Source organism: Notolabrus celidotus, chromosome 7 (genome assembly GCF_009762535.1).
Source record: "Notolabrus celidotus isolate fNotCel1 chromosome 7, fNotCel1.pri, whole genome shotgun sequence".
NCBI lineage: Eukaryota > Metazoa > Chordata > Actinopteri > Labriformes > Labridae > Notolabrus > Notolabrus celidotus.
The window spans coordinates 27,297,137-27,309,496 of NC_048278.1; the positions used below are offsets into that span (position 1 = coordinate 27,297,137).

General features: G+C 39.9%; 1 protein-coding gene across 3 annotated transcripts; it reads left to right on the top strand.

Moving 5' to 3' along the window:
* The first annotated feature begins 283 nt into the window (after positions 1–283).
* zgc:112980 (uncharacterized protein LOC503706 homolog) lies at positions 284–11,967 on the top strand. 3 transcript variants are annotated; one of them, XM_034688655.1, is made up of 22 exons: positions 284–410; positions 614–691; positions 822–966; positions 2,257–2,365; positions 2,460–2,553; positions 2,809–2,959; positions 3,059–3,176; positions 4,447–4,572; positions 4,991–5,053; positions 5,157–5,279; positions 5,365–5,520; positions 5,632–5,685; positions 6,143–6,369; positions 6,452–6,531; positions 6,741–6,812; positions 6,915–6,992; positions 7,081–7,185; positions 7,607–7,706; positions 9,688–9,760; positions 9,931–9,938; positions 10,026–10,086; positions 11,495–11,967. In XM_034688655.1, the coding sequence occupies exons 3-22, from the start codon at positions 831–833 to the stop codon at positions 11,505–11,507; spliced, it is 1,947 nt and encodes a 648-aa protein (XP_034544546.1). In that variant the 5' UTR covers positions 284–410; positions 614–691; positions 822–830; the 3' UTR covers positions 11,508–11,967. The 3 variants fall into 3 exon arrangements, with proteins under 3 accessions (XP_034544546.1, XP_034544547.1, XP_034544548.1); XM_034688656.1 differs by lacking the exon at positions 614–691; XM_034688657.1 differs by lacking the exon at positions 9,931–9,938 and having other exon boundaries at positions 323–410.
* Positions 11,968–12,360: the final 393 nt, after the last annotated feature.

A 12,360-nucleotide genomic window follows, 5' to 3' on the forward strand; every position in this document is an offset into this window, starting at 1 on the left:
TAGGGATTTCAAGTAATGGTTTCTAAATAAACATAATTTAACAGAATGTACTCCTATGTATTCTTGACTGCACTCATGCTTTGTGAAAATACAAAGTTTTGAGATTTTTTAAAAAGTACTTTGAATACTTTAGTATTTTTAGAGGAAAGTACTTCATTACTTTGACTTAAGTAATGAAGCTGTGTACTTTGTCCACTACTGAATATAATCAGAGAAGAGAATATAGCATTATTCGTACATAAAATAGTCTGCGCTACACCCTAATATCCGCTAGGTGGCAGTAATGAGCCCCTCCGCCTCCGTTTGTGAACGGACAACGAACAAGAAACGTGACGCCACATCCGGACACACAGGGTTTGAGTTTCGTGCGCCAAAAAAAGTTATTTATTTTATCTAAACGGACAACAAAGGTAAGAAAACACTCAGTCTCCAAACTAAAACAATTAATGAAACACATTAGAAGTAATTTACTCATATAAATTCACAGCCAATACGAAAAGCGTCACTACTTTTAATGCTGACACGAACTGCGACTGCTTTTACTTCATGTGTCTGCAAACAGGGAAGCTAGCGTTTGTCTCAAAAATGTAAGAACAACACTTTGTTTCTTCAGTGCTGCTCAGGAAAGTTACAGGATCACTGAGCGTCTCCCGAAACACTGACAAAGCAGCAAAGACCCTCCCTAGATTCAGTAAGGATAAAAACATGAAGGGTGTGTCCTATTACAACTTTAAAGACCACATCCTGAGATCTTCCACAGGAGATGAGTTCACATGTTTGAGTTCATGAATGTCATCTCTGTCTATGTTTTTGATTTCCAGACATCCCTGATGTGCACAGCGGTGGCAAATGGAGAAATAATCATCCTCAGTGATGATGATGATGAAAAAGAAGAAAACTGTGACAATGACATGTGCAATGAATCTTCAGTTCTTATTGTGGAGGTGGAGGAGGTGAAGAAGAATGGTAAGACATGTATTGTTGTTCATAAACAGGTTCATTTATTTTTTTAAATCTCTTTATTGGGTTTTTTTCTTTTTCCACATACAAATTGCAAAAGTCTGAGACATTATTATCCATGCCCCAAACTAGGATACAAAAAGAAACATGTATAAATGAAAACCAAAGGATATACAAAACACAAGTAAAATAAAATAAAATACCAAAACAATAACATAAAAATTTGATTTCAATAGAAATAATACTACAACAATACAACAATGCAACTTGGAGGATGTCAGGTGCCCTAGATTTTGCTATGATATTGTTTTTTCATGGGGTTGTTTTTGTTATAGTGGTCTATAAACAGCTGCCATATTGAGTAAAACATATTTATTTTTCCTCTCAGGGTGAATTTTATTTTCTCTAACTGCAAATGCTTAATTACATCATGCATTAGAGCTAGATAAATTTGAGGGTTTTTTTGTTTCCAGTTTTTATTTTTTATCAAATCTTTTTTATTTTTTTTAGAAAAATGACAAATAATGACAAATAGCGTACATTATAAACACATTCGTAGAGTCAAATGGGTACATTGGCTAAGCAGCCGCACACAAATTTAAGTTTGGGTATTCATACAGAAATGTGCGCACACATAAAATAAAATAAATACATAAATAAATGAAATAAAATAATGTAAAATTGAAATAAATAAAACCCCACCCAGAACAAACTGAGACCACCAGCTGCAACAGACCACAACACAGATCCTAAGAGAGATCGGTTCTTTCAGTTTTCCCACAAAAGAAGCCCACATTTGAACATTAAACTCTTTAACCGTGATCATCTGAGCAGTGGAAACCTCTAAGTAAACTATATCTAGGAAAGTGAGGATCCAGCTCTTGACCGTCAGCCTATCCGGGTGTTTCCACCTCATAGCAACCAACTTCTTGGCAGCAGTGAGGCTGGCAAAATAAGGTCCTTTCTGCTGCCCCACAACAGAGAGCGAGGATAGATCATTTAAGAGTAACACTGTGACAGAAACAGGTATAGATAGACAAGGAAAATATTGTAGATAATCGAGAGGAGACACCATTTCAAAAACCAGCGACAGGCGGGCACTCCCAAAACATATGAATAAATGTGCCCTGAGCTCCCTGAGGGCACAGGTTACACCTGGAGTAAGGCAGGATGCCCTTTGAGTGCAGCCGTCTGGGAGTAAGGTAGGTTCTATGTGTATAGTTTAGGTTAAAAAGGGTGTTTTTTTGTAGGTGAATATTACAAATGACTGACCACTACTCTTCCTCTGTGTTCCAGTTTGTGTTTTACCTCCCTCTTCACTGGAAGAAGATCTGGTCGTTACCTTCTCCCGGCGTGCCGAGGTGCTGCCTCATGCACGCTACGACTGTCCCATACATGCTTTCACGTGAGCTTGTAACCAAAACACACACTTTATTACATACTGACAGATTTTATTTAAAGCCACAATACTGACACTACCTCTCTTCTGTCCTCCTCAGGGCTGCAGATTGTGAGGTTGGGGCTCCTGTGGGTGAAAACAAGCTCTTTTGTGATCAATGCTTCTGTTATATCTGCGACAAGCTGGCTTCATCAGTACGTATTAAAGCAGTCTCTAAACTGCACACACCAAAAAATATATGGACATATTTTAAAAGAAATAATGCCACACATTGTATCCGTTCATTAAGATAGATCTTCTGTTTACGTGTATAATGTGAAACCATTCCAGCTGTTTTCATCTCTCTGAACAAAATCGAGATTTAGATTTCTTGTTCTTCTTTATTTACATGTTCTGTTACTCACAGCTACATTTAACTTACTGTTTTTTATTGTGTGTTTGTGTTTCAGTGCTTAATGTGGTGTTACAGTGGTATATGTCACAGCAACAGCCACAAGAGAAGTGACTTCTGGAACAATCTCAGGAACAGAGCACTGCTGGGAGGACTGCAGAGTTTCAACCTCACTCTCTCTGAAATAGACGCTCACCTCAGACACGCAGGTACTCGCTCTCACATAATCACTTAGACACATATGAACATCAGATTAAACCTTTGGTTGCAGCTTCACTTCCTCAGATCTGTCTCTCCCTCTTGTCCAGACACCATGCTGCAGAACTTCAGATCAGAGCTCACTTACAGGTTTTCTGCATTCTTGACTGGAACATCAGTGCAGGAATACAGTCGTGGTTTATACAACATGGAAGGCCGCGTCCACGAGTGAGTGACTGGGAAGAGCTGTCCCTGCTGTTGTCATGCTTCTCTCATTGAACTGATTAAAGTAAAGCATAGAATATCAACATAAAATTGCAAAAAAAAAAAAAATGGGATTTCATCATCTGGAGTACAAAATATAAATAATTAAAAGATTCAGAGGATCTGGAAAAATCTCAGCACAAAAGGGACAAAGATGAAACCTAGTACGTGATAGCTGTGATCTTCGGGCCCTCCGGTGGCACTGCATTAAAAACAGACATGACTAGTGGAAATCACTGCATGGGCTCAAAATCATCATCAAAACCACTATTGTTGAAAATCAGTTCACATGTTCCAAAATTCCGGGAATTTTCCAAGTTGGAAACTTTCCATAGGAATCAATGGGAATAAACCAGGAATTCACTAAATTGAAGGTTGGCTCTTAATAGGGAACTTAAATATAGTTGGGGAAAATACATTTTCACATAATCCTGACTAAAACAACCAGATTTCATGCAAGTACAGTTGAATATCTATGCTACTCCTCAATCACATACACATAGCACAGTGCTTACTGCAGGGCTATTGAGACCACGCCCCCTACATGCACTGTGCATTCCTCCATCACATGCACAGATGATTTCTATTTTGGATGGATGTCTGCTGTTACCAAAACAAATATTTATTCTTGGATATGACACCTTTCCATTAATTTACCCGCAATTCCCATAAATTCCCTTAATTACCATGGAAAGTTTCCAATTTGGAATATTTCTAAATTTCCCCCAGCTTAACTTCCAATGGAAATTTACCAGAACACCCCCCCCCCCCCCCCCCCCCCCCCCCTTTGCAACCCTAGTCCTCAGCTCTAAAAAGAGGAGAAGAACCACCTAGCTTGTTATCAGCACACATTATTTTACACCTGAAAAGTAATAATTCAGTGACCTGTTATCTTTTAGATCAGAATCTGTCATTTCTATTCCATGGACATTAATACAACTCATCCCTGTCTGTGAATGTCTGTAACAACTGCCTAGCCAATGGTTGTATGTCTCAATCCAGCCGAACGCTGTTGTACAGCTGCTGTAAACTTTTTAATAGTTCTCTAAAGATGTCATTGCAAAACTGTGTGTTTTAATGAGCGGCTGACGAGCTTGCCATCCTTCGAGCTTGCGTGATGGACCCACTAATACAAAGAAAGTCTGTTCAAGCTTCATATTAAACCACAATGCGGGTACTACAACAAGTAGAGACGAGAGATGCATTTGTGAGTAACTGTTCTGTTTTTTTACAGTTACACACAAGTGTGCGAGTTTGTTACAATGTTCCTTAACAAGGCTGACAAACTGGATGGCAGAGCTGCAGCCATCATGTACCTGGGAGCCGCTGAGGACTTCATTCAACATTTTCATGTGAAAGGGTACCAACAGACTCACAAACAGAGAAACTGAAGCTGCTTTTCTGCTGCACGGTACCGCTCGGCTTCACTACATTTTACTCAAAAGTTGTCACAAGTAACTGGTACCTTTTCGTACCGTGATATTTGAGGTTCTTAGTGAGATGAGCCAATGATGAAAGGTGATATGAAAACACACAAACATGTCGGGATGATTCAAGTTCAAAATATTTGGGGATCAAGTTGACAAATCCTGTGTACGTTGAGAGGGTGCTATCGGTACCGGAAAGAGAATCAGATAAATACCTGGAACCAAAAGAAGTTGAGCTGTACCATGCAGTTAGTTATGCTTCAGAAGTAGCTTTCCCTCTTCTGTATTATTGGTTATGCTTAGTTTTTATATATGTGGATACATTTTCTTTGTTGACATTTTTCTCCTCAGGGCTTTTAGCGTACAATCTCCAATGGCCAATGCCGTCGAAGCCAAAGCACTGTTACTACAAAGGTATAAAGGCACCCCACACACACACACACACACACAGAATCCACCTCTAAATCATCTTTATCTTCTAACGCATCTGTCTCTGTCTGTCTGTGTGTGTGTTCAGGGTAATATCATCCCTGCAGAGACAGATGGTGATGGCTGACTTCACCCCAGAGTTCATCCACAAACTGCAGGGTTTCTACAAGCGAGTGTCCCTCCCTGCTGATTTAAGGAGCATGAAAAACAGGTGTGTGTGTCCTCCAAGCTTACGCTCTACGGATTTTCTTTGTGTATTGTTTTGATAACTTTTCGTGTTGCTGTTGGTTCCTCAGCCTCTGTGTGCGGCCCTGGGATGATGTCCTGCTGGTGTCGGTGCTGAAGGGGCAGAACGTGTCAGGCGTACGTAAAGACAAAGGCAAGAAGGACCTCCTGATGGAGCAGATTTCTGTAGTTTTACTGAGAACAGAAGCACTACAGAAACAGCAGAGGTACAAAATGAACACACACACACTCTCCCCTTTATGTGTTTATTTATAACAGAGACATGTGCCTTTTAAAACTACTAAGTAAACTAAACCTGATGTCATTGCTGTCTACAGGTACAGAGAATTGTGCCGCTACCTTCGAGTTGTCCAGACGGATGATTCCAAACAGTGAGTGTTTGCGTCACCTCAAAGCTTTATATAACTTATTTCTGACTGTTTGGGAAATGTGCGTCCTCTTCTTATTGATTCCAAAATCAGCCGATAACACACGATACACTGCAATTGATTAGGCTACTCATCATTTATTTTCCAAAGCCACAGGGAGCCATAGCATAAGGTTGAAAGAGCCGCATGCTGCTCCAGAGCTGCAGGTTGCTGACCCCTGGTTTGGATTATAATCTAGAGTCAGTGAAGCCAGACAACCAAAAGACAGCTGTTTTTTTTTTAACTCACTTTGTAGTATGGGCCTCTGTATCCTTACATGCAATAGCAGAAGACACAGTGAGGCCCTTGTTTTCAAATTTCTTACAAGTATAACCTTTTAAAATAAAATGCCACACAAAAGTGTACAGATCATTTTCAATGTGATTAAAGTTGTTGATTTTTTTCATTGTGTCTCTGTTAGCCTCCAGCAGCTACAGGACCTCATCCCTTTCTTCACCTGTATGGAGGGAAACCTTTCTCAGGGCCTGTGCAGTTTGTTCCCCTCAGTGAACACCCCCGCCTCCCGCCTCACCCCAAACCTCTTCCGCTGTTATCTCCACATCTTTAAAACAGCGACGGCACCAAAGATAACAGTCAATCGGCCTGATCAGCTCAGTTACTTTGGAGCAGTGTGGGAACCCATTAAAGGTCAGACATTGATCCGTTTGAGGTATTTCTTTGTGAGACTGTGCTTCTCTGTATTAGATGTTGAACTGTGTCCTCTTTGCAGACGCCGAGCCTCTGAAGCAGGCCGAGCTGGTGAGTTTTGCTCTGAGGGCTCAGAGGTGCTGCTCTGCCATATCTGCTGATGTGAGTAAACAAACCTCATCTCTGTTTGTTTGAGTTCATGTCAGATTTCATCCTGATGTTTTCCTGATGTTCTTCAGTGAGCACTTTCTGGATCAGGGTTGTATGTCAGTGAAAGCTCTTTTAGTTTCTTTTGTGTGTATGCTTATACTACATAGATACAGTTTCAGAAGTTTCCCTTTCTAGTCTGTGATTGTACCTTTCTGTTTCAGGCTCAGTGTTGGACCAGTTTACTCACATTGGTTAACACACCTCTACCACCACCAGACCCGCAGTTTGTACTCGTGTGTATTTTTTATTTATCACATAGTTCTTTAAAATAAATGTACTTTGATTTTTTGGAAGCAGTTTTCATTCTGCACTTCTGTTTTTCATGTCTTCTCCAGGGAGCGAAGGATACCGTACAGTCAATACTACTGGACATGAACGGGTCAAACAGAAACATCCCACGGGTCTTTCTGGAGGTATGTTTGTCATGATCCAAACGTGGACACTCAAAAACCCCACAGATTTAAAAGTGGGTAAGAAAAGAAACTGTTTTTGTGTTTACAGGATTACCCAGATCAGGCCTTGTTGCTATTGGTAACGGGGGCTTTAGCTTTGAGGATCGTTGAAGGTGCTTTACATCCAGTCGCTCCTGTGCTCAATACGTTCCAGGTAAAAAGTCCCTCTCTTCCTTTAACTGCTCTCCTGCTTTAAGCATCCAGGCCTCTGGGTAAAGGGGGTACTTAACAATGGATTGAAAGGTTCCTGCACTCTGCATAACTGCAAAGGTCCTATGACTCATGAAGATCAAGCAAATAAGAATGTAGAGCAGGAAGTAATTTGGAAGCTATGAGTACTCAAACATCAAGAAATCTCAACTGTGGTGGAGATGCAGCTTTATTGTAGAGTTTAATTCCACCCTTTTTATTTCAATTAACACCTTTTGGCAGTGGAAGCTTCCTCATCATGGATTTCGTTAATATTAGTGCGGCAGCTTCACTGTGATATAATGAACTTAAGGTTTAAGGACACAACACCTAGAAATCCCTTCATGATTAATAAACCTCTGTCTAATCTTATTTCCGTCTCTTAGAACAACGAGTGGGCTCTCCAGTATCTGTGGGAGAGTTTGTCTGAAGAGCGCCTCAGCTCCTTCGTACTGGAGGTCACAAAGGACATTGAAAAAACAACAGGTGTGTGTGTCTGCCTTACTGTACAATAAATCATTTCATTAAAGTCCCATCTGATCACCTGAGGGTTCATGAGAACATGTTTTAGGTTCGATACGTCTGAACAAGAGGTGAAATGAATAAGATAGTTAGAACATTTGGCGACCTCTTGTGGCGTTATGAAGAAACTGCACAGACTTACAACACCAACGCTCACTAGAGGTCTCAGTGTGCTGCTCTGAAGTCACTTTCAGATCATGCAGGAGAGTTCAAAACTCGGTGTGTGATGGAAAAGTCAGAACGAGTCCAGCAACTGACTGTTTTGGGGATATAGATGATGTATTTATTGGAAATGCATTGTAGATATTTAAGCTGAGATAGACTATAGATAGACTGATTAATCATCATGTCCATTAAAGCTGCTGTTGTTAGTCACAGAGTAAACATCTGTTCAGAGAGAGGGACTTTGAATGTCAACACTATCCCTCCCAACCAGATTTCCTCTTAGCCCCCCAACACAGATCAGCGTGTGCAGTCATGATAGTGCCAAACTCATAACCAATCGGAGGATGTAGTAGGGGCTGCCCCTTAACCAATCAGGACAGAGGATTGGAGATTAGCTATGCTACCAACAGCAGCTTTAATGGTATTTCAGAAATGCCTGGGCTAACAAGGATGATGTCACCATCATCTTTTCTAAATGATGACATGACTTTCAAATCCTAAATGATAGCAGATCAAACCTCAAACAGTTGCTGGCTGGTGTTTAATATAAGTTCTGTTATGATGAAAAAATAATGCAGTATAATTCTGCTTCTGACAGTGACATCAGTCATGTTCTGAAATATTTAGAATAACAAAATATAATTTTCTTTTTTTGGAATTAATTAAAAATCCAGATACAACATGTTACTGGTTATGATAACCACCTTTTTTTCTATTGTTAAGTGCATGGAATAATGGAATTATATATGACTTTGTGTTTTCTTTTCTTTTTTTAAAGCCAAAATATTTACATAGCAATTTACTAAATTGTTAATTACAGATGGCTGGACAAAAATCCAGAAGTCCCCTGTGGCACCATTTTTATTGAGCCAAGCATTTTTCTGTCTACATTGATTTGATAAAATGTTCATTCAAGTTGTTGTATTTTATCAAATACACATCAACAACAAAGTGATGTCAGTAAGTAATTAAGTAAGTAAGTAAATAAGATGTATTTATAGAGCACCTCTCAAGAACAGAGGTCACAAGGTGCTTTACAACAACAATAGAAAAACATTAAAAGGCAAAACAACAATTGCATGTACATACAAAAACATGACATAAAAAACAGACAGATTAGACAAAGGCAAGTCTGAACAGATAGGTCTTCAACTGCTTTTTGAACCTGTCAACAGTGTCCACAGTTCTCAGTTCCAGAGGGAGACTGTTCCAGAGTTTAGGACCAACAACCTGGAAAGCAGAGTCCCCTTTAGTTTTTAACCTTGTACGCGGCACAACCAATAAACCCTGATCAGAGGACCTCATAGACCTGCTGGAGTTATAAGGCTTCAGCAGCTCCCTAATGTAGACTGGAGCCTGTCCATTGAGCGCTCTGTACACAACAACAATAATTTTAAACTGGATCCTACATTTGCCTGGAAGCCAGTGCAAAGAAATGGGGATCAGTGTAACATGAGATCTCTTAGATGATTTGGTCAACAGTTTAGCAGCAGCATTTTGGACAACTTTGAGGCGGTTCAAGGATGCATTGCTAAGACATGTAAATAGAGAATTACAATAATCCAAGCGAGATGACACAAAAGCATGTATAATATTTTCCAGCTCAGCTGTGGACACAGAAGGTCTGAGTTTGGTGATATTTCTTAAGTGATACAGCATTATATATTGGCCATCGATCTGCTCTCTAATTATTGGCTTCAGCATCGGCTGCTAAAAACCGACATTGGTCGACCACTAACCTCTATACCGACACAATCATGTCTCTGTTTCTGTCTCTTAGGTGGAGATAATTACTTACCCTTGCTGCGGACTGTCATATCCTCTCTGTCTCCTTCAAAAGAGAGCTGGGACCAGTGAGTCATATTTAATGTATCACTTTCTGAAACAAGAGCAGCCTTTAGAGCTAAATGATCTCAGACTCTGGTTCTGTTACCCTTTTTCTTTTTGTAAGTAGAAATTAGAAACTGTGGATCTGATCTGTTACTTTGTTTTCCATGCCTTCTTCTGGTGCGGTGGTGATCAGCACTTACTGTAAGTGTCTCCATCACACGTGGTGATCTTCACTGTGCATCACGAATGATGTAGTGATGATGAAAATCTTGTCTTCTCCTCATGTAGGCAGTCCAGTGGCTGTTAGACTCTGCTCTACTCAAGCAAAGGTCCTGATGCATCATCAGCCGTAAGTCAAACATCTCCCATCGGCTGAGTCTTCCTCTGGGTTCAGTTTTTGGTCTTTTAGATTCAACTTTTAACAAATGTTGAGATTCCTGCAGACATTAAAGGTGACATATCATGCAAATTCGACTTTTTAATTGTTCTCTACCTGAAATATGTGTCCCTGGCATGTCAACAAACCCCCCGAAAAAGAAAAAAATCCATTCTTCCCCTGTTCTGATTTCTCCACCTTTCTGTAAATGTGTGCTGAAACAAGCCGTTTCAGTTTTCAGTGTTTTTCTTACGTCACGACATCCGGTCTGTAACGAAAGTCTGAGCTCGGAGCTTGTTCAGCCCATAGACTGTATAAAATACAACTCAACTCCTCCTCTGTTTTTCATTACCTGCACACGTGTGCTAAAAAGGAGCTTAGGAGGGAGGCATGCTAGTTGTAGGCTGTCTTAATAAACACAAAGGTCGGTTTTACTCCCGACGTCTGCAGACTTGAAGATCTAGTGGATGATTTTTATTTTTCATGGAAAAGTGCTAGCGCTAGTTAGCATAGCCACATGGCTACATGTTCGTCGCTGTGTACCAAGACACGTCAACATACTGACAAATAAAACAAAAAGAAACACAAAATCTGTGACCAATCATTCAGAAAGGTCCTGCTGCAGGTGCCTCTCTGTCAGGATCAGATTCTGGATCAAATTCAGACGGTTGAAGTAACGCGGGTCTGTGAGCAGCCGTGTCTATGCAGCCAACCTTTAAACATTAGATCAACGTGCTGGAGAGCCGAGGGCACATCCATTTCCTGAGGGGGTGTGGTCAGAGAGCTCATTCTCATTTAAAGGCACAGACACAGAAAACAGCCTATTCTGAGCAGGGCTGAAAAAGGGGGGGTTTACAGGCATACCAAAATCTGATTTCAAAGTGTTTTTTTGAGCAATAAACTTTAAAGACATGTTTTGGGGACCTCTTAGACCAATATATTTTGATGAAAAAGAGCATAATATGTCACCTTTACATAAGTTACAAGGTAGCATTTTCATTTCCGTGTTTTTGAAAATGTTTTTTGATTAATTTCAAGTAAGGTCGGTGGTTAATGCAAGTTAAAGAGATTGTGTTGCGACAAAGCTTTTTTTCATTCAGTGATCAACCTAATGAAAAATCTCGGTGATGCTATCCCCTGAAACTACATAAACCATCATGCCTACAGCATCCCTTACTGTCTCTGAAGTATTTCTCTAAAGCAAGCGGCAATTAAAGGCATCCTGTTCCCTTTCAGTACCAACTGTATATCGTACACTATCGATAGAAGAGGATCAAACTGATGAAAATGTCTCCCCCCTCAGGGCTGATCCTCTAAAACCAGAAACTAAACCAGAGCTGCTATGTGTAATAATTATTATTCTTTCTTTTGACTTTTACAGAGGTTTTAACTAAGCCTGATGTCCACGCTGGATGTTGTGGCAAACACTGGGAGCACTCATCTAGTCTGGCTCAAGTTCAGCAGAGAGACGGATCAGAGAGAGAGGAAGGATTCTGTGTTGTAATCATTTTTTTATACAGACATCAAAATTTCCCTCAAAAGACCAGATGTGAACAGACTGATGAAGAGACTTAGAAGAGATATAGCCATTTAATAATATTGCTGAGTCACTTTATATTGCTTTATCTTTGCCTGGCTTTATCTGTTTTTGTGGATTATGTGGATTGTCTAAACTGGATACATGTTTAGCCATGCACTGTGGGCTTTATTTCTTATTTCAACTGATGTTTTCTTTTTGTTTTTATACTAGTTGTTTATGTCTTACTGGCAACATTTTTTGAAATTGACTGTAATTAAGTAATGTTTATTGTGAGAGGCAAACAAGGAAAAATAAAGAGGTCTGATTTTCTGTTATTACTTTGTTCAGAACAGCGAGGAAATGGCTTAACATTTACCCGGACCGAAATCATCGGTTTCTCATCGCCACACTTTGACTTTAATGTATTGATTTAACCCGTCAGACAAGCTATTTTGTACGCTTTTCGAGGAGCGGTCAACGGTTTCATGATACATACCGTTAAATCGAAACGGGGAAGCTGTTTGCTCTTATTAAAAATCTTTTCCCCTCTAAACTATTACTAATTCAGCCTGCGCTTTATGGGGCGCAGTTTTAAAGTTGTGCACACTGAAAGTAACAGCTACAATTCTCCACATTTAGCTCCAAAAAGTCATAAAAATGTAAATTGTTTAGTAACTTTTTTATTATATTTAGAGTAAAATTTGTGATCTTCACATTTAATTTTGTGT

Excerpts from the sequence above, each read along its gene's own strand:
- zgc:112980 (XM_034688655.1), top strand. The coding sequence starts at position 831 with ATGTGCACAGCGGTGGCAAATGGAGAAATAATCATCCTCAGTGATGAT. Across the intron at positions 5,686-6,142 it reads CAGACGGATGATTCCAAACA|CCTCCAGCAGCTACAGGACC; the intron begins GTGAGTGTTTGC and ends TGTCTCTGTTAG. Across the intron at positions 6,370-6,451 it reads AGTGTGGGAACCCATTAAAG|ACGCCGAGCCTCTGAAGCAG; the intron begins GTCAGACATTGA and ends TCCTCTTTGCAG.